Source organism: Harpia harpyja, chromosome 20, assembly GCF_026419915.1.
Source record: "Harpia harpyja isolate bHarHar1 chromosome 20, bHarHar1 primary haplotype, whole genome shotgun sequence".
In the NCBI taxonomy this organism is placed as follows: domain Eukaryota; kingdom Metazoa; phylum Chordata; class Aves; order Accipitriformes; family Accipitridae; genus Harpia; species Harpia harpyja.
The window spans coordinates 3806411-3827450 of NC_068959.1; the positions used below are offsets into that span (position 1 = coordinate 3806411).

The 21040-nt window shown below is 41.6% G+C and overlaps 1 protein-coding gene across 3 annotated transcripts; it reads right to left on the minus strand.

Annotated features, from left to right (window-relative positions):
• Positions 1-6107: 6107 nt before the first annotated feature.
• SAR1B (secretion associated Ras related GTPase 1B) lies at positions 6108-21035 on the minus strand. 3 transcript variants are annotated; one of them, XM_052772104.1, is made up of 7 exons: positions 20814-21035; positions 16157-16230; positions 12403-12522; positions 11523-11588; positions 10856-10959; positions 10567-10698; positions 6108-9145 (listed from the first exon to the last, which is right to left on the minus strand). In XM_052772104.1, exons 2-7 carry the CDS (start codon positions 16212-16214, stop codon positions 9029-9031), a joined length of 597 nt encoding a protein of 198 aa, XP_052628064.1. In that variant the 5' UTR covers positions 16215-16230; positions 20814-21035; the 3' UTR covers positions 6108-9028. The 3 variants fall into 3 exon arrangements, with proteins under 3 accessions (XP_052628064.1, XP_052628063.1, XP_052628062.1); XM_052772103.1 differs by having other exon boundaries at positions 20811-21035; XM_052772102.1 differs by having other exon boundaries at positions 20808-21035.
• Positions 21036-21040: the final 5 nt, after the last annotated feature.

Consider the following 21040-nt stretch of genomic DNA (forward strand, 5'->3'; position numbering starts at 1 on the left):
TGCTGGCAGAGCTTCCCAGCCATGCAGCATGGGGCACAAATTTATTTTCATGGGGGAATGAGCTGAATTTGGGGCTTGGGGTTTTCTTTGGCTCTTGAGCAGCAGTGACACGTCAGCCTGAGCTCCTGATTGAAACCTCCTCATCTGGCACAGCTTTCCACCACCAACCTCTCCTGTACCGCAGAGGGCTTTGTGGGGGGATGCTCCAGCTTCCACTTCACCCCATTTCTTAGTCTTAGCACAAAACCCCACAAACTCTCCAAAGACTGGCACTGAGAGCAGATTAATTCCTAGCGAGATACAGAAATATAGGCGGAAGGGGACGGGGCAGGGTTGCAATTATGCCCTATAGGCTACATTATACAGGAGAGAGATGAAGGCACATGCTGCTCCAGGAGCTTTGGGGATGTGGTGTGTGAATGGAGGGCCACCATCTGTTTTTGAAAGGACTGTCTGCTCAGGCACTTGCTGCAGCGAGGCAGGAGTTCGATCGCCTCTTCTGTGAAATGAGAAAACCAGGAATAAAGTAAATCCAAGATCCCACTGGCCTTTTTGTCCCCCTCTATGCTTTTGCTCTCCCTCCTTGCACAACTTTTTCACCCGGTCCCCGGGACAGGCTCTGGTTTTTCTCCCACCTGCCAGCACCCATCTGCCTGCACAGGCAGGCTGCCGCTTGTCCCAACGAGCTCCTGCCCGGTGCAACCCAGCGCACAGCCCACTCCCTGCCCACTCATTCCCCTCCGGCAACGGGCTCTGGATCCCAAGGAAGCTGCCTAAGCCTCCCTACAGCAGCGAGCTACACTGAATACAGGTGCTGGATGAGGAGATGCTATGCTAGGGCAGACCTATGGTAGCCCTTGAGTTTTGGGGAAGAAATTAAGCATCTAGGGCGGGGAGCATCACTGACCTTTGCACTTGGGATGCAGGCTCAGCGCCGGAGCTGATGCAGAGCAGAGGTGCCAGGGCTGGTCCCGGTGAGCGCAGGCGGGACACATCTCCTGCAGAGCAGCAGCAGCATGGGAGGGCACGGCTGAGGCAGGCTCCAGCGGACGACTCGGGGCAGGACCAGCTCCTTCGCCACCACAGCCTTGTACCGTGCAGGTCACCATCGGTACCACCTAACGAGTGCCAAAGCAAAGCATGAATGGGCCATTTCTCCCACGTATTTTTTTCCCTTCTTTTGCAATCCTGAGACACACTTTTTTTTTTTAAATTTTGCAGAAAGGAACCAAGTCTCAGCCACACATCCGTTTTAGGAAGAATTCACTTCAAATCTGGACTGTACACAAGAAACATGGGGTTTTTGGTGATTTTTTTGATAGACGCTGTCTTTGTGAAGCGCTTTTATGTTCACAAGGTGTGCAAGACATTATTACAGAAACTCAAAGCACCTTTCCTCTTACCTGGTAATGTACTGGGTGGTTTCTTTGCTTTATTGCTTGACCTACTTCCCTGTCAATAAACATCTTCCAGCAGCATCATGTTCTGCAGTAAGTTCAAATTCACTTTGCGCTCCCAGAGAGGTGCAAGTCCAATGATAGTTGACCAGGTCAGACAAGGACTTCACCAGCACCATCTCCCTGGCATGTATTTCATAATTTCATGTTTACAGAGACATAAATAGACTCCATCCCACAGTCACATGCATGAGGATCTGTTACACATTCTTTGCTGCAGTCAGCCTTGCAGCAGCTCCATGAACTTCAACTAACCACGGTGACTGTAACTTTTTTGGCTTTCCTTGTTTCTCCCAAAATAATAATGGCAAACAACATGTGTAAATCTTTTACTGACTGTCTCTTGCATTCTGCCTGACAACGGCTCTGAAAACACAAGCAGAATTTCTTCTTTGATAGAGGGCCCCCTTACAAATTTCTTCCCCAAGATTTTAAACATCAAACTGCTGAAGAAAAGCTCTCCCCAAAACAGCCTGGGGGAAAAAAGTCATATTGTTTTTTCAATTTAGGAGGCAACTCAAATTACAGATTAGGAAACAAAAGGATATTACAGATGTGGTAATAGCAGACAGGAGGACTAGAGGAGAACTAAAAAAAAAAAAAAAGACTATAAATCAAAAATAAGTTCTCTTACAAATTTTCAGGTACAAGTGTCAAATCAACACAACCTTCTTTTGGGGATGTTCATCAGAGCTCTTCAGAGCCAGCTGTCACAACCACAGCAGTGAGTAGGAGCAAGCGGATGGGACATGTTTTCTAAAAAATGCTTGAGTAAACATCTCATTGTGTAGGAACACCCATACTTCTTTACAGCAATGCCAGAAGTGTCTCTGATGCCAGTAACAAAGCATAAGCTCTAAAAAAAGGCAAACTATATTATTAGCTCTGTCTCCTTCTGTTCTGCCTAAACACTGTTTCTCCAGGCAGCACCCAGAACTCCAGCTGCTCTCCCTACTGTAGCTGCACATCTGAATTTCTCCCATGGTATCTCCTGTAATTATTATCCACCAGTAAAGCAAAAGCTTTTAATTTTCTCTACTGCAAACTCCTGATTTTTTTTAGCCTTTGAAACCTATGAGTGCAGACTTTCACTGAATGTCCTCTGCAATTTCATGCTAACGCATCTGAGTAACAATATTTTGAACATATTTTAAACATTTTGTGTATATATATCCATACATATATTTTTACATATTTTTTTATATATCACATACATCTATACACACACACAGAGCAAGGAATAGAAGAGTTAAGTGGCACATACAGGAGTCTTCCTTTTACAATTCCAATTTATTTGAACCTAACCCAAAATCCTGCTCTAAGAAAGCAGAGAGAAAATGGCACTCGGGCACTGGGGCTGGAACCAATAGTCTAGGCTGAACTCAAAATCCAGCTCCGAGTGCCAACAGGCATAAGAGCTTAAAATATGGTTTTAAGTTTTGCAGCCCATGGTTATCTCTGGTCAGAAGTCAAGTGCATTAAACAAGTGACCTCAGCTTTGTCCTTGGAGAACAGTCAACCAAGGATCAGCAGTTTGCAGTGACTTAACAAAAACCAGCTTAATTGTAGGAAAGCGGACAGATTTCAAAATAACCTGACAAATGCTGGCATTACCATAGCACGCACAGACTGATTGAAATACAGCTCCTATCACTAGCTAATTTCTCTCCCTCCCCTTTGCTTTCACAAGCACCAGCGTTTCCAAATACCAGCCCCAGGGTCAGTCCACAAACAAGCTGTGGCAGAGCAGCATTAGGAGCCCTGTTCATAATTGTTCTCCCTCTTACCTTGCTGGCAAGAGGACATTTTTCAACCCAATTAATTTTTCCCTTCCTCCATTGCACAGCCTGGAACTTGGTCAAGTATCTCCTAGAGATGCTCGCACAACCCGCGGGGCAGCCCCTGCACCACGGTCCCCAGCGCTGACCCCCCCTCCAGCCTGCTCGCTGCCCGGTTTCCTGCCGCTAGCAAAGCTTCTAGGTTTCAACAAACCTTTAACAAAGATTTTAACGAACTCTAACTTAAAACAAATTCCGACCTTCCTCTCAAGAGCCACATTCTCACTGAAAAGCAGCTTCCTTTGCTCAGAAACCCCGTGTGCTACAAAACCTGAACCACTTCAGATCCTCTCGGCAGGGTAAGATCAGGTTCCCCTCGTTAGCTCAGCCTCCCCATCTGCACGTACTACTGCAAGCACCAGTCCCATCCCTTCCCAGACCAGCAGCTTGTCACAGTATACCCCTTGTCAACAAACCAGCTATATCCACTCCTGGGTTTGGGTACTCAAGTATCATTAAATTGCTAAGATCAAGTCTCCAACAGCTCGTCTCTGCCCCAAGCTACTGCCAGGGGTTTGCTCCAGCTAGAGCTGCTGCTCCTGGGAGTTAATCAAACCACTCTGACAGTGAAGTACCACCTTTGTGGGGGAAAAATCTAACCCAAGAATACAAATTCTTATTTGCCTGTACCAAAACCAGGCATTTGGACGCAATACTGAAAGTGTACCTTTAAATTCTCCTTTTACAAGGATAGCATTTATTTACATTGCATTTAGGAAAGAGAATCAGAAATTACAAGTAGATCCAAGTTTCGCACCCACTCTACACATTACAAGTTTTTGTGCTGTTCTTTTAACTTGTTACCTACTAAATATTGTCATAGTTGGGTGCAACACAGTTGACAGTGAATGGTACATGCTTAGAGTGGCTTTTTTTGCTATGAATGCAGAGGAGGTGACCCAAAATGCCATTGATTTACACATGATTTGTGCAGTATCTTCACTAACTTGCATGTAATGAAGGCTTCTGTCATCACTCTAGGACACAGGCAAACGGTGCTCAGGTTAAGGGAGGCATTGCTTCATTCGATGTTGCTGCTGGTTGCTGTGAGAGCTCTTCTTATTCAGGCAGTGACCAAGTACGACCTAATCCCTCTGGACCTCACCTTCGTCAAAGGTTAAACAAGGACAACAAGAGCCCTCTGCCTCACAAGGGTGTTGAGGCAGCATTAGCAGGTAGAAAACTTCGAGATCCTGGAACAAAAGGCATTGAAGGCTCTAAAATATTATAAATTTCTTACTGTGATGGGACACATGCCATAAGAAACAGGGTCATAAGAAAAAACAAGGGATACCTTTTTTTAATGATTATTTTACCGTAACTGCTCACTACCAAACACATTTCTAATTCTAGTTCCAAAGCAGTCAAGTAAGAAATAATTTGAAAAACAAACTAAGGAGAACACATACTTAGGATTGCAAAATAGTTTTCTATCACATAAGGTTAATACACTTTCCTGTGGGCTGCCTCAAACAGGATTGAGTGGACTCAGCTTGAGGAACACCTAAACTCGGTGGCAATCCCCACTCAATATAGTCCCACCAACAGTGCAAAACCTAGAGGGCAGCTGGATTCTAAGGCAGTATCATTTGCCTGTAAGATCAGAACCTTCCATCTCATTTTAAAATTGCAACACAGGAAATGTCATTTTTTTCCATGCTCAAAGAGTTTTCCAAGCAGAGGGTTTGCTTCCATGCAAACATGAACAGAAACCCTAGCAAAGAAGGGACTGAATTATTATTATACCCAGCTGTAAAAACCCAAACTCACTGCTAGACCATGTACTAAGTCAGCACACTTTTTTCTGGTTTTGATAATTAGACAAGAACTACCTGTTTAAAACTCCTTTTCTTCAAATTCCAAGTCAGAACTTTATTTTCTATTCCCGACACTTAAATTTCAAGCATGGGATGGGATAACATAACAAACACCACATTAAGAATATGTTTAAGAACACTTTCATCTTTAGCTTTTCTTCTGCAGTTTATTATATAAATTATGCTTTTAAACAGTTAGAGCACTCACATTTCAAAACAGAAAATGTTTAGTTTCACACTGAGATACTAGTGCAAAGAGTGGTTTATCTAAGTGCAAATAAGTTACATGCCCCCACTGACAGCCAGTGGATTAGGCTGTTTTTAATATAACTCCTAAGTCCATAATGAACAATTACATTACCTACACTAAATCTGAGCATGTTGTAGTCAATAGAAATATTGGACTTTGTTTGGTAACAACCAAATACTCTGACAGTACAAACAAGAGAAGAACAATTTGACTTCAAGCAGACCTGTGAATTCACTGGGATTGGAGACCACCACCGTCACTTTCCTGACTTGACTTTAGTTATAAGTAAGTTCTATGTGACCTTCAATTCCAATGATTAAAATACAATAAAGCTCACATGCATGCAGGTATTGTATTCCAGTGAATGCCATAGGTCATCTTTGGCACATCATAGACGGTACCTCAACACTGAATACAGAAATATTAATGAAATAATCTTGATCTGGCAAGAGGATAAATGAGAAAGCTCAAAGATCCTTCCCATCTCCAATGCCAATCATTGCTGCCAAAAGTTTATTAAACCAAGACTGAAATACACCAATGCCTCTCAGTTACACAAGACATACTAAACCCCAAGTTTAATTAAATCCAAGCAAAATAAATCTTATTCAACCCATAGACACTAGCGTATGGGGTCACTACAGTGAAATACAGGCCACTTTGTCAGAAGTAGTTATTAGCATCTTAGGAATCTGCATTCATTTTGCTTAAAGAACTGTTGCGATGTAAAAACAAAATGAGACGCTTCATAAATAACATCTTTATTAATGAGTTTCCTTTTTCACATTCCTTAAAGTGATGTTTAATTGAAATCTGCATAGTCAAGAGTGCAAAAAAAAAAATTCATAGAAGTCGGACCCAAATGTGAATGTTGCCTTTTTTTTTTTTTTTTAGTTAAGTAAGACTGGTCACAATCATAGGAATAAGCAAACTCCAGAAATAAATGGCTGGGGAGATGTGGAAGGGGTGGGGATGAAAACCGCCAGAAAAACTCTAATCAGTATATCTGCCTATTAATGAAATCTTCACAAAAAGACACACAACACCCATTCACATTCATGTGTACAACAGAACGTAAACTACAGAAGAAAGGTACTTCCTCTACTGAATGAAATGAAACAGAGCGAGATTATTTGTGTATTTAACTGAGTGTTGATCAGCTATTCCCACAACAGGAACCATTACAATACCCAGGTGGATAAACACAAGGTCCAGATTTCTTCACGCCCTTATTACAACCACATTTAAACTAGCATCCTACAGTAGGAAACATGAAATCTGAGTATTCCTGTAATACTACAAATTACTCTTAACACACACTTTTAAAGCAGTACCACCTCCCTTCTTTTTTAATTCTTAATACTATCAACCCTTCACTTACTGCTAACGTTATTCCCAGTTGGTTGGAAGAGCAGGTGAAGAGGACCTCTCAGTGCCCACATAATGGCTCAGCCTGTGGAAGTGGTCTGCAGAACACCTCCAGCTTCATATCATTGCACAGGCAACACAGTCCCAAGTCTCCCACATCAACACCACTACGTGACTCTGCAAGTAGTATTTTTACTATTTACACCATCTACTGATTTAGCTGTTGTTCTCTGCATTATAACCATCACCAGAAAAATCTAGAGAAAAAGAGGCATGTCCCCTACGTAACAGCTGTAGGTAGTAAAGACTCATATATCGTCCATGCACTGGTGAGAGGCCATTTCTTACCTCCAGTTTTGATTTATGCAACTGAGACGCTACTCTACAGCTGAGCACCAGCTGTATGAATGCTCTTATGTTGGTCATTTGGAAAAGCTATCCGATACCATCACTCTGAACTTCACCATGCACAAACTAGGCTTAACACTTTGCATATGATTGTGCAGTAATAAACTTCAGTTACAATTTACATTAAGTTAGGTTCTGAATTATTCATCTTATTCAGATGCACAATCTAGGACTGTGGGAAACTGATCATCAATATTCAACCATACAAGTTCAGATCTGGGCAAGGAATAAGTCCCATTTATTTGCTGTGAGCCTATAGGCTTTAAAGCTGAGATTCAAGCCCAGCAGGCCAAGAGAGAAAGTTATGAAACCAAACCAGTCAGAAACACATTTGCTGCCATGGATATTGGAAACATAAGGCCTGAAGTATTTTAGAGAAGACCTACAACAGTGAGTAACAGGGAGTCAGTGAAAACACTTGCACAGTTTGTACTTGTACAAGGGGAAAACAAACTACACAGTGAAACTCAAACCCATCACAGCGAAGTGGTGACTCCAGGGCTGAAACCCTACCTTCATTCAACGGATTAGAGCAAAACATGCCCAGCACATGGAAGCACCAACCACAGCACCATGCCAGTGTCAGCCAGCATCAACAAGATGTTGACAGACACATGTGCTTCAACACCCTTTCTTTGAAAATAACCTGCTTTCTCCTCAGGGAACTAATGCACTCAAAGATGGGGAAAAACAGTCAGAAGTCTGGAAACAAGAACTGCAGATAACCAAATTTTACCACAGAAATAAGCCACCTGGGCAGCCATCAGCTGCCACACTGGCTAGGTTGCAGGGCAAAACTACGGAAAACAATCCATCTTGTCCCAGTTCGAAACACCAAAAATAAAATTGGCCAATTGGGTGTGAGCTGCTAAATTTTCACAAGCAGCAATGGCAACATTTTTTTTTTCCCTGGCAATTTCACAGGCAAATCTTCTGGCAGACCCCAAATCTAATTAAATTAGGAGCAGAATATTTAGTGCAATGGTATTCTGAATTTCTTCAGAAAAAACCTCTGTGTTTCTTGTGTCGCTTCCGGGGTTTAATTCAAGAGACCAGTAGAGTAAGACTACTTTTGACATTAGTTCAAGATTTACACTGGCACAGCTGATATACATTATTTTTACTTTTTAAAGGTGGTGGTTATAAGGGCATTGGATTAGATTTTTCTTTTAGTAATGCAAAATCCTAAAATAAATGCAATTTGGTAGTCTGAAAAAAACACCTTACTCTAACATACAATGAAACTACTTTGTGGCCTTCTGTGTTTCAGGAAAATATCCCACATATTCAGATCATCAGGCAGCCTCACTAGTTAAGACACATTAAAATGAAACATTTTCCATTAAAGTTGCCAAAAACTGGATTTAAATTTATTGCATGACGTTGCATAAGAAAGTATATTATTGAAAACCGTAAGGCATCATGCAATTATCCATCAGCTAATTATTTATTATTCCTTGAAAGATGGTTATATACTCTAAAGTTATAAAACCAGTTTCAAAAAAGTACATAAAAAAATTCAACATAAGCATTAAATATTTTTCACATGTTCGTAGTTTTTAGCTGTTAAAAAGTGCATTCAAACATACTGTACTGGAAAGTTGCTCTGACCAAAAGCGGTGCCAGAGACTCGTTAAATTAAATGCTGCAAAAGAATGTTTCATGGGATTAGAAAGCTCACAGGTTGTGGTACTTAAACTTACAAACTTGCTTGAAATAATTTTTCAACCCTCACGCTGACAATTTAGCATACATGGTATAATTAGCTAAAAATGTGTATTTTTATAACTAAACAGTCAAATGGATTCAAGTTACGTACACTGAGTGATCAAATAAGGAGCAGACTTAATATTCAGACATGGGACAGAATGTACTGATGCGATTTTGGCATTAATCAATGTACTGTGCCATCCAGCGGAAGCCTTCTCCATAGCCTTGTCTCTTTAGCACGCTGCACATAAACACTTCTAGTGGCCTTGCGTTCAATTCTTTCAATGGTATACTGCCCTGCAGAGACACAGAAGTATTCCAAATTACGGTATCGTTATAAAAAGACGGCTACTTTACATTGACATTTGTTTCTATGGAAAGCCATTATTTAACTTGTGTTGGATACTGGAATTTTAGAAAATAAATTATTCTAAAACATGTACATGTTACTAAGGTTAGGGTCACTTGAGAAGTACACGAAGCATATTTTCATGTGCATCGACATTTGGAGAGAGTGAAGTACATGAAACCAGAATGCAACAGCAAGCACGTGCATAGAGAATTTGAGAGCTTATACTTGGTTTTCAGTCACAGTTCCCTGCTCTAATAGCTTTCCAACCAAATAAAAAGAGGATTTGCTACCAATTGTAGGACTGACCATAGCAAGAGTGCAAGTTGCTTGCTTGCCAAGATCAGCACAGTGCGATAAAGCTGTTGCTCAACTGCAGATTCACAATGGTATTCATACTTCATAGACTACGTGCAGTGTTGTAAAAACCAGGCCAAGACACACACACAAAAAATTAATAAAAGTCAGTAGTAACTGTTTATAGCCCATTACATCTATTCTAAAACTAACCTGTGCAATTCTCTTTCACGCAGAAAACTAAGATAAAGATCTGTTCCCGCTCAACCTAAACTCTGACTGGCACTGAACTTTAAGGGAAGCATCTAAGAGTGAATAAGCAAAGAGGAATTACAAGACCAGGTGCCCTCCTCAGCAGGGCCACACTGCTGGTCATCTAATGGGAGCTGGGATGGAAGCCACACTGGAATGGCTTTGTCAGCTGCAGAGAGGTGTCTTTCCAAGGGCAAAGGACAACAGAGCAACTTATTTCTAGTGCACTGTATCCAAATGTCTCCTCCAAGTACTACACTGTATTTACTTTAAGAAGAGTTGAAGTATCACAAAGATCCATAATAGAAATCTGCTTTGTTGTTACAGATGCCAGTAGAAACTTTTTTTCCCCCTCTCACGACCTATAAACTCAGACTTCTACAATAGTGTAAATCTGTTTCTAAGCTTTAGGTAAACATGTTAAGTAACAAATTGTACTAAGTCTACACTTTAAATGAGAAAAGTCACTTAAAGACTATTAGTTTTCTCTTATAGTTCTCACTAGAACTATAGCCTCTGAAAACTTGCTCATCGTTCAAAAAAACTGCATAGGAGAGTTGAAGTATTAAAAGTTATCCTAATAAAGTTTTCTCTGAAAAAAATGTGGCATTGAATAGTAGAGATGCATCTAATACACAAAAAAAGACTCCAGAATTCATTCCATATATGGTTACTATGTACCAAGTACTTTATATATTAAAAACCATTTCTTTTGTGTAGCTGGAGTGAACCAGAGTCAACACATAAATATAAGGCAAACAAACTCCCTAACAAAAAACCAAACCAACAAAACCACCAAAAAAAAAAAAAAAAGCTTTACCTTTCCTGTTGTCTGGCCATACAGACCAAACATCTCTCGTAACCTCTCTTCACTAATGGCTTCAGGTCTGTCAATCTTGTTACCAAGAATTAGGATAGGCACATTAGCAATAGTTTCATCTGTCATTAGTGACTGCAAAGGAAAAGAGAAAGGAGGTGAGATTGATTTAGAATATAGAAGGCCAAACTGCTATTACTCATGTCCAGGTGGTAGCAGGGCTCTGTTGGATACTGGGAATTTAAGCTTATTTCTTAGAAGTTAAAACTTTCAAAAACTTATTTAAACTTACATCAAGTTCTTCTTTTGATTCAAGCAATCTTTCATGATCTGCACAGTCCACCAAGAACACAATGCCATTAATCGCAGGCAGATAGTTTTTCCACACTCTGCGAGCTACGGGGAAGATGTGAATTAAAAACAAAAGGAAATTATGCCAAAATTCAGAGCGAAGCACATCAGTAATTAAGCAGCAACAGTTGTTTTTTTTTTGAAGACTTAGCTTATGTTGCCAATCTTCAAGATAGAATTTCATGTTTTACAAAGTTTGAAATAACGGAGCAGAAGTATCATTCCCTTTACTGTTATCACCACTCTATCCCACACGTACACTGATGTACCGAAACTTTTTATGTTTCCCCAAGAATTATGTCAACAAAGGCAAGTTTGAAGCATAAAGCTTAAAGGTAAATGTAAGCAATTCAAAGTACAGAATCCTCTTCAAAATACAGATATCAGTCAAAAACTTCTGCTCTACTGCAGCTCTTGCCAAATTGTATTTGGGATTTGTGGTAAGTGGCGGAGACGGACAAAAGAGCAGCGTATGTTTTTTATGCTGTCAAAGAGAGTGTGGGAATTCAACCTCTGCAGTATGGTAGCATTTCTGATTGGAAACAAACGGACTGTAGACAACTCTAACTCAATTCAGTGAAGTTAAGTGAGTCGATGTATTCTCTTACCTTGAGCATGTCCACCCAGATCAAAGGTAGTGAAAGTCATGCCAGCAATTGTCAGCTCTTCTGAAGCTAGAAATACACAGAATTATGTTCTCTGTGAAGATTATGCAGTGCATTGGAACAGTCTAACCTTCTAGCATGTAGATTTTACTTCCTCTCTTGGTTCTTTTCAGTATTTCGTATTCAAGAAGCAAATCAGAGTAATACATTTTCTCTCAAAATCAGCGACACATTTGTTTAACAACCAAATGTTATTAACCATTAAAACACGTGTGAAATATCTACAGGGCTAAGAATAGCAGAGAATATTTGTACATTATTTATGCCTACACATTACACAAACAACAGTTGGCTCTGGCATCCGGTTTGCCACAAAGATGGCATTTCATGTACAATACTGTTCAAGGTTTCTCCTCTTCACACCCTTTCCCAATTTCTCACCTCCTTACTGGACTTCACCAATCCACATTTTTAACCTGTGTTGAATTTTTTCTCCTGCAAGGCTACCAGGATAACAATTACACAGCAACCTCTGAGCCAAAAAAAAAAAAATCAAAACAGTGTACATAAATGCTAATTTTCCAGCTACACAGAGAAGCTGCTCCCAAACACTGCAAGCTCCAATTTCCCTCAGCTTCTGTAATCTAGACTCTCAGGTCCACCATTCTGCTTGTTGCTCACCTCTTAATTTTAAATATACCACATTGAACTATCCTACACACATTTTTTTGAATATTACTTGAACTATCTACAGATCATAGTCCCAGAAATTCCTTTGTTTCTCCCCAGTTACGCTGTTGGTCTTATGACGTATAATCAGATCCTGCTTTTCCTGCAACACTTTAAATACTTTCTAGCTATGGAATCAGCAATATTAACTTACTGGGGTGTAACGTGGGGACGTGTTGTCCCAGTCTGTCATCTTTGAGCATGTGCAGCAGTGTAGTTTTTCCAGCATTGTCCAGTCCAAGAAACACTAGTTTGCCCGATTTCTTGTACAGTCCTAGAACAAAGAAGGACCTAGTGAATAATCAGTTAAATTGGTGGGAGTTACTTTCTAGCTCTAGAGATGATTTTGCTCCCAGGAACAAAGTGTTCAGTCATGGTACAAAATACAGAACAGCCAAGCTCCACTGCGCACTTTATCTATGCCCTTTATCCGTGTTCTCCTACTCATACAAACTACATTCACACTTGCTTATGTGCCTGCTGCACTACGTGTACCACGTGCAGCTTACAGGAGGGGGAGAGGCTCACAACTGATGCAACGTGTCACTCACAAACGCATTTACGTTGTCTTAGGAAAACCACAGCAGAACAAGACTAAATTTTGCCCGTGTAGCTTACTCTGCCCCAGCAAAGGGACAGTTTTGCTCACAGGTGGTGGAGAGGGGGGCATGCGGGTACAGTGCTAACAGCAGGCTCTAAAATATGGACCATCTTGGACCTGAACAGAGGGCGTTCTGTTCAGCTACCTCCAATTATGACAAAAAGTATGTTCAAGGCAAAAAGAAAGTTCAGACCTCAATCAGTATATTACAGAGAAATCGGTTTCAATGTCAATAGTCATAATTAGTATACGTATGAAGACTTTTATGTTGATTCATATATTATTTTGACAAAAAGTAACATTCACCCATAAGCCCAGCTAAATTGATAAATCCTGAATGTCAGGGCAATTCTGACATACTTGCTGTCATGTGATAATGCTTTCATAATAGGAATAAGAAATTTTATTTTCACTGATTGTCATCTTTATAAAAATGCCTTTCCCCCTTTTTTTTCCCTCTACTTGTAACCCCAATAAATGCAACAGTTGCTGTGAAGGAGAGGAAGGATGTTTAAAATGTGAACACCATATTTTCTGAAGTTTGAGATTATCAAAGGGCAATTCTCTTTTAACTTGCCAACACTACATCCTATGCCAGGATTATTTTTCACTGCTTCAAACTGATCGACACTCAAAGTAAAACATTTTTAAGACAAATTAAATTAAAAAAAAAAAAAAAAAACACATTCTGTACTGAAAAAGCTACTGAAGTAAGAGTCTCTTAACTTCGCCTTTTTTAAGCAGAAAACCTTCCCTTATTCCCTCTTCGAAGACCTGTAGCTGGATAAGACACACTGCAAATTTCCTTAGGAACCACTACTGACCCCACAGCCTTCCCAAGTGCTGAAGAGGGCAGAACACTTACAACAGAGGGTGAGGAAATACATACACATATATGCTGAAATTACATTTCTTCAAAAGCAAAACTGAGCTATGTTCCTAACAGAAGTCTCTCTTCTTTGTGTAAAAAGAATTGCAAAATACAGCCAAATATTGCAATGTGCGAGGTTTTTACATCATCAGGATCTTTTACTATACAATGTCATAATATTACAGTACTTTGCAATATGCTGAAGAAAATTTTATTTTGCCACCACTGCGATGATATAGAAACATTTTGTGAAGTACACAATCAGATTTTACTGTTAAAGCTCAAGCATTCCATTGCTGCAGTCCCTATACTTAACTGCACCTTCTCCTGCAAGCACAACCAACACCGCAAGCTACGCACCAACACCCTGCACTGTGCCTCGGGGCCGCAGGCGAGAGGCTGGTAGCCGTCTAAAGGATGCATTAACAGCCAGCCTGGGTCTCCCTGCGTGAGGAGGGTAGTGAGCAGAGCAAGCCAGTAACATCAGTTTCTGGAGCCCTTATTTTTTTCTTCTTATCTAATGTGTTATCCTCATACACGTTTTATTTGGTGGGATTTTAAGTGACAGTGTCACACAGGTGGCTGCTCGGACAGCCCCGTTGATGCCGCAGCATTACAGGGGCATAGGTGCCTCTGCCTGGCCAACCTTTACACTGCTGCTGTTTGCTCACCTCTCCCTCTGCCTTTAAGCTAATCTCTGGGGTCACATTCCAGCAGGACATGTTTTGTAACTTGCAGGAATGAATATTCTTTCATATTCCTCAGCTTCTTTCATTAATGATCTTTATTACTACAGGAAATACGCTTAGAGTGTCTTCACAGTTCTTTCAAATACAACGACTCTTACTTCCCAAATTCACCTTCTCACACGCCCAAATACATATTACCTATTAAACTACAGAGTGGAAGAGAAAGTATTAATGTTTACAGAGAAAGAAGAAGTGGGCAAACATTTTGATATATCAACATATGTCACAGGAGAAACTCCAGTTCACACTTACCTTACGAGTTAAACAAAATTCTGCTAAACCATAGTAAAACAATATTTTTGCCACTCTCAGCCTGGACATCCAGGAGCCTTTGCTCTCAAATCAAGTGCTGCTGCTCCTCTGAAAGATTTCACACTTCCCAACTGTCTTTCATAGAAACGCAAGACGAACAAGCAGCAATACTTCAGCTATTAGCTACACCAAGACCAGAGTTTATATGTATCTATATAAAAAGATTCTTCGTGCATTCTAAAAGTATATGTGTGCAAAGATGTACTTCGTAAAGTGATCTTGTCAGCCTGCTGACAGGACAGCACCGGGAACTGCGGGGAGTTTCCCAAATGTTATAATCAACCTTCTTCAACTGTAAAAGTAAATGAGAATGAAAAGAAAAAGTGTTTCCTCTAGAGTAAGAGGGACATATTGACAGTAATTCTCCTTTCTACTTCAAGCTCCAGTATCTTTCACCAGAATTAGACTTTGCATGCACAGGAATGGGAAAGCAGGCTAGCATGCAGTAATCACTGCTCGGCTAAGTAAGAAGAGATAAGAAAGATTAGTCAACTTAGTTAAAATTTCACTGGCTAATATTTCGATAGTAGGCCAAGGGTCTAACATTCAGCGAAAAAGTTTAAACTTTCAACTGATAAAAGGCAGGTGGCACAGCTTGCCATGATTCCTTCATCTCAAATGCTTTTTATTCACTTCAATAAAATCCTTCGAACTTGTAAATTGTGCCTTTAACCTACATGAGCTGCAACTTCTGTTCCTTTTTTTAGTATCCTAACATTCCTTCTCCTCCTAGTTGTTTGGTTTTTTCCTCTCCCCCCCCCCCCCCCCGCCTCCTGTTTTGCACAAACTAATATTTTACCTTGGATTGATATGGATTGCAGACTCTTTTGGCCACAGAATATTTTCCTGAGGCTCTTCAGCAAATGCCAGTGAAGTTTCACACTGGTTTCAGTGACATCAGTCACAGAATAACACACTGCTGAACATGAGCAAGGGCTTCAATATCTGGCACTAATTTTTTGTAGACAGTCCCTCATATTTGGATTCTCAAGTGATATCCTCATGTGCAAAAGAACTGAACTAAAATAACTGAGTTCAGTTCTTTACAGCAGAGAAAAGTCAGGAGAAACCCCATAAAAGTCAACTGAATTACACCAGCTTAAATGTAGTATGATTAGAAAAATCAAACCTATTGTGTTTATGAAAGAAAATGTAAGTTTTTCAAGAGGTTCAATGATTAACGCAAGATTCATTGGACAGCACACTCTGGAAATACTCAATATTGATAAGTGAAACTTTTGTTTGAGTGTTACTGAATATGCACCAAAGCAAATATTATTATTTAACCAGTGGCTATGTTTGAAGATAACAGAGGTGAACAGACATTTTATAGAAGAATAGCAGAAAGGAAAAACGCCAAACAATAAAAACTTACCTAAAAACTGTAATACGCTACTGAAACCACTGTAAATCCAATCAAATATGAAGGACATATCTGAATCTTATAGTCTGAAATAAACAGAAAATATAATGCATTTAAGATCTGTCAGAACAGCACATTAAACATTGTAAGATATTTATAGGTAACAGAAGTAATTCAAAGTCCTGGGTGAAAAATAAAAAACAATTTAGTTTTGGTAAACTGTACCATGGACCAATTAAGTGACCCCACAATGCATTAAAAAAAGAGTGTAGAAATGGAAAACAGAATCCAGACCTTGTGATCTAACAGCAAAGACCTTTTCCTCCTCTTGGAAAACACTATGTGGACAGAAGTCTTTGCAAGAAGTAAAAATAATTTTATCTTAAGTACGGTTTGGTGGAGGTGTGTGATGTTCCACTGAAGATTTCAAACAGGATCTTCACACAAACTTTTCAATGAGGTAAAAGTGGCACTTCTGAGAGGACAATAGAGGGATTTCAGTGCCCCAGCTGCACTTGGGAGCTGCTGGGGTTTGAAGCAGAGGCGATAAGAGATGAAGTTTTGTGAAGTTGAATCCAGAGAAGTTTGATACCAAATAAATCCCCATTGTCTGCACAGAACCTGTCTGTTTGGTTTGTAATGGGTAACAACCACCTAGCACAAAGCACTGGCATTGCCATTCAGGGACCATGACCTCCTGTACTGTCCTGCACAGGCTGCCACAATTTAAACCTTAAATGCAAAACTTACGTTTAAAAAAGGATTCTAGAATGCCATGCTTCCCACCAAATTCCTTCAGCTTAGATTCAAGAACAAAAGGTCGAGCTAAGAGCAGCCAGGGTGACTATAACCAGCAGTCTAGTTGTGCCATACAACCGTCAGCCAACTTCAGCCGACCATCACAGGCAGGGGACCCCTTGCTACCAGGATGAAGCTCTGCTACTCATTCCACAAACACCCCTTCTTTGTGGTATGGTTAAAAAAATGTAAGGCTGCTATGCTCATCCCTGGGAAAGAAGCAAGAGGCCAGGATGGACTGCAGAGACTGACAAATTCAGTTGTTCCTGCCCCAGAAAAAAAACCCTCCGCCACTGAAGACAGGGCTGTCTTCCGAACAAGCGGCCACGGCAGAGGTGTTGGCGGAGCTCTGGCACACCTTGAGTGCCCAGGAGGACAGGTAGCACAGAGGAGGAACCGCCGCTACTGCCAAAGCGATGCTTTGGGGTGCAAGAATAACGCCATCCCTAGGTTCAATGTGCAGCCATGAGCAATTAATTTCTTAGCTTTCATCCTAATTTCCTCATTATCTAAAGTGAGGATAATCACACCGAGCACCAGTTTGACACAGTGAATTAGTATCTAGTGTGAAAACCTCTTGAAAGACTAAAGGGCAACATCCTTATAAGCATTTAGCCAGCTAATTCCTACTGGAGTGCATAACCCCTGCTAACATCAGGGGACGGAGTTCAACTATCCTTGGGAAACTGGACCACACTGCTAAGTCGCTGCAGGCTGTCTTGCTGCACTCGTTTTGACATTGCGGCGGTGCCTTGAGGCATCACAAGAGGACGTTTAGGGCAGCTTTGACCCTGGAGCACATCACACAGTAGTCAAAACACAGGTCAGAACCAGACCAAAATCCAGGCATCTGTCACTGCAACTACACTCGTGACAATGAACAGAGTTTCTCCACTACGCAACAACAGGTCTATCACAGAAAGATAATATGGAAAGAGGAGGAAAGAATATTTTAATTAGGTTTGCTTGCACTGGAACAAAATCTCTCAGATGATGAAGCAGTAGGAGTCTTGGTTTCTCAACAACTAACCCTGAAACCCTTACCTATGTCCTACGTCACTCTGAATAACTGATCAGCTGCAACAGGCACGAATTTTAAGAATACAAATCAAATACGCTTGTCAATGCATAAACACCCAGTTACACAACATCACGACTGAAACTGTCCCTTGCATTGCTAAAAAGCAAAGGTCAAGAATAAGCAAACACGACAGAGCATACGCGTCAGCAGATTTATTGCTTGAGCAAAATACCGATCAAGAAAAGCCTCTATGGGGCTTAGAAAAACGATCGACTCAAATAACCTGCAAATCAGGGCAAACAGCCTGATGTAAGAGAAGTGCTCAGGTTACTGAGGTGAGAATAACTTCACAGTGTTTAGTTGTACTAACCTTTTCCATCTATTAAACTTATGGATAAAACAAACAAACAAAATCTTCATGCATCACAGAAAAGACTTTAAGGGGCAAGATTCAAATGATTAAAGTGAGAACAGGATTACCTGCAAACACAGCTGAAGTGGCATTAATATAGGTTAAATTTCCATCACCACAAATCCAAATACACCCAGAACAGCCTCCGTATCAGCTGGCAGCGCTTAAAGGAAAATACTTCTTAAATGGGGAAAAAATGGACAGCTAATTGTAAAGGCACACTGGTAATATTTGAATAGAGATATTAAATCTACTCTTATCACACAGGAAGAGTAACTACATAATTCACAACAGTGTCAAATCAGAGCATTATAAAGCCATAGTGGCTCTGCATTGGTATCAAGAGTTGTTACGCTGCTAACACGTCCAAGTCACAGAGCTACGCTGAACTAAGGGAAGAACTGAGGCTGTTCAATACACGCGAATGCAAACTCTCAGGCTCATGTTAAAAATACCATAAAAGCAGAACAACGAAAACTCTGGCAATCACTGTTCACAAGCCGTGATGAAGACAAAAATACTATTTTAAGGTTATTTCAAGGGAATCCTTGAAAATAATCAGTTGCGAGCAGGCATAAGCTTATAATGAAAAATTGTACTGGACACAAGACAATCTTCTGATGCCAAGTACTTTTACAGACATCACCAACTTACTTGTGCCTCCTTAACAAAAATAGGAAAATTAATTTTCTAGCATCACATCAACAACAGATGGCTATCACTTTAAAATGTCTCCAACAACCCTGGGTGATGTTATTTCATCAGCAAAGTATCATTCGGTAACTCCCATGGAGCCCTGTAAGCCACTCTATAGACCAAGGAGATGGGTTTGCTTACTGAACAACACTTCTGACCACAGGGATGCGGAATTCCCACCCAGTGGCTTTGGCAACATCTCGAGCCAGCCTCCTGAAGGGAACGTCACTGGCAGCAAGGACTAGCAAGCAAATTCACTCACACTTATTTCTTTTATATTCTGAAAACCAGGAAATTTTTTCCCCTACTCTCAACTGGCATTTTTCTAGCTAAAAATTCATAATTTCATTTCTGAACCAGTTAGAATAGTGCTTCTAAAGTCTGTGAAACTTTAGATAAAAGAAGATATCAGGCTTTTAAAGACAGTTTTTAAATCCCTTTATGGAATAATTAGTAAACAGAAACCAGCGACACCCAAGCTGAACAGCTCCTGCAGTAACTGGAAACGCACTGTGCTGCGCCTGAGTGGGTACTGTCAGCAAGAGTTAGGAGAGAAACCTCTGTCCAACCTACCTGCAGCAGCCCGGCACCCCAGCCACAGTTAAGTCTGCCAACACAACTTGCACACAAGAGCTTCAAGTCTACTCTTAAGGGTGTATTTGCAGTCTTTCAAGTAGGGTCTAAACATGATCGCTTAAAGTTATGGTTTCACATATGATCATTTTAACATCATAAAATGTTACCATGGACCACAAAAATAAAAATCCCTAAGAAACTCAGTGAATAAACTGATACCTGCCTTCTACAGCATGGTTTATTCTATGATATGAAACTGCACATTGATGTAGTATTTTAAAAGCTGAGGAAAAGGACAGAGTTTGAAAATGAGGTAACGGCATAGATTTTCTTTGGGTATTTTAATAAGTTTTTTTGATAGCAAATCATCTTTGAGATTTTGGAAAGAGCAATCATCATACTGGTCCATTACTAATTGGGTCGAAAACCACAAAGATTACATATTGCCTGGCAGATGACTTAAATTTAGCCATATCGCACCTTTTACTCTGAGACAGCCCGTCTGAATTTTGCAAAGATCTTAAGCCCACCCGAAACAGCAGTTTATCTGTGAAGACGGCACTGCAACACGCACGCTTGCTCCTAAGGGCACCTAATGCAGCGGTTCAGCGGCAGCCTGGCTCGCAAAAACCAGTTGTCAGAGCACACTCTCCACGTAGGGCCTACTGCAGCAGGTTACTTACTTTTATATACATATAAAAAACACGTTAGAAGTCTTGATTTCTGAAGAAATAATAGTACTTGGAATAAATCTTGACGGATGGGTACAGCGTGACAGACAGCTGCCCAAGAAGGCTGCAGAGCACCTGTAGGTTACGGGGCAATACTTGCAACGCGCTCCTCCACACCACAGACCCCCCCCTCAGGCGAGGCAGAGCCCGGGCAACGAAGGAACTGCCGCACACCCGTGAAAGGTTCACGGGCCGGTGCCCCCAGCCCCACGGGCGAGCGAAGAGAAGCGGGGGGGAGGCCGCACCTCACCTCAGAGCAGGCCGCGGAGCCCCCGGGCCAGGCCCAGCCGCGGCGCCGCGGGCCGCTGCCGGTAGGATACGAGGGCGGCCCGCCGCCCTGCGGAGCTCGCCCCGGCCCCTCCGCCGGTCACCGAGGGCGAGGCCGGGGCGGACAACGCGCCTCAACCGCCCACCCCGCTCCGTGCTCACCCGCCGCCGCCGACCGCCGAGCCTGAGGTGCGGGCTACTCCGCTCCGCTGGCACCGACACCGCACCCCGCGGCTGCGCCCCGCTCCGCCCCCGACGCGGCTCCTTCCGGGCCCGGCCGGCCGCGTCGTAGGCACCACGGCCGAGGTGAGGTGAGGTGAGGTACGGTGCGGTGCGGTGCGGCCCAACGCTCCGCCCGGCCCCGGGCCGCGGGGCCCCGCCGGCGCCTCCTCTTC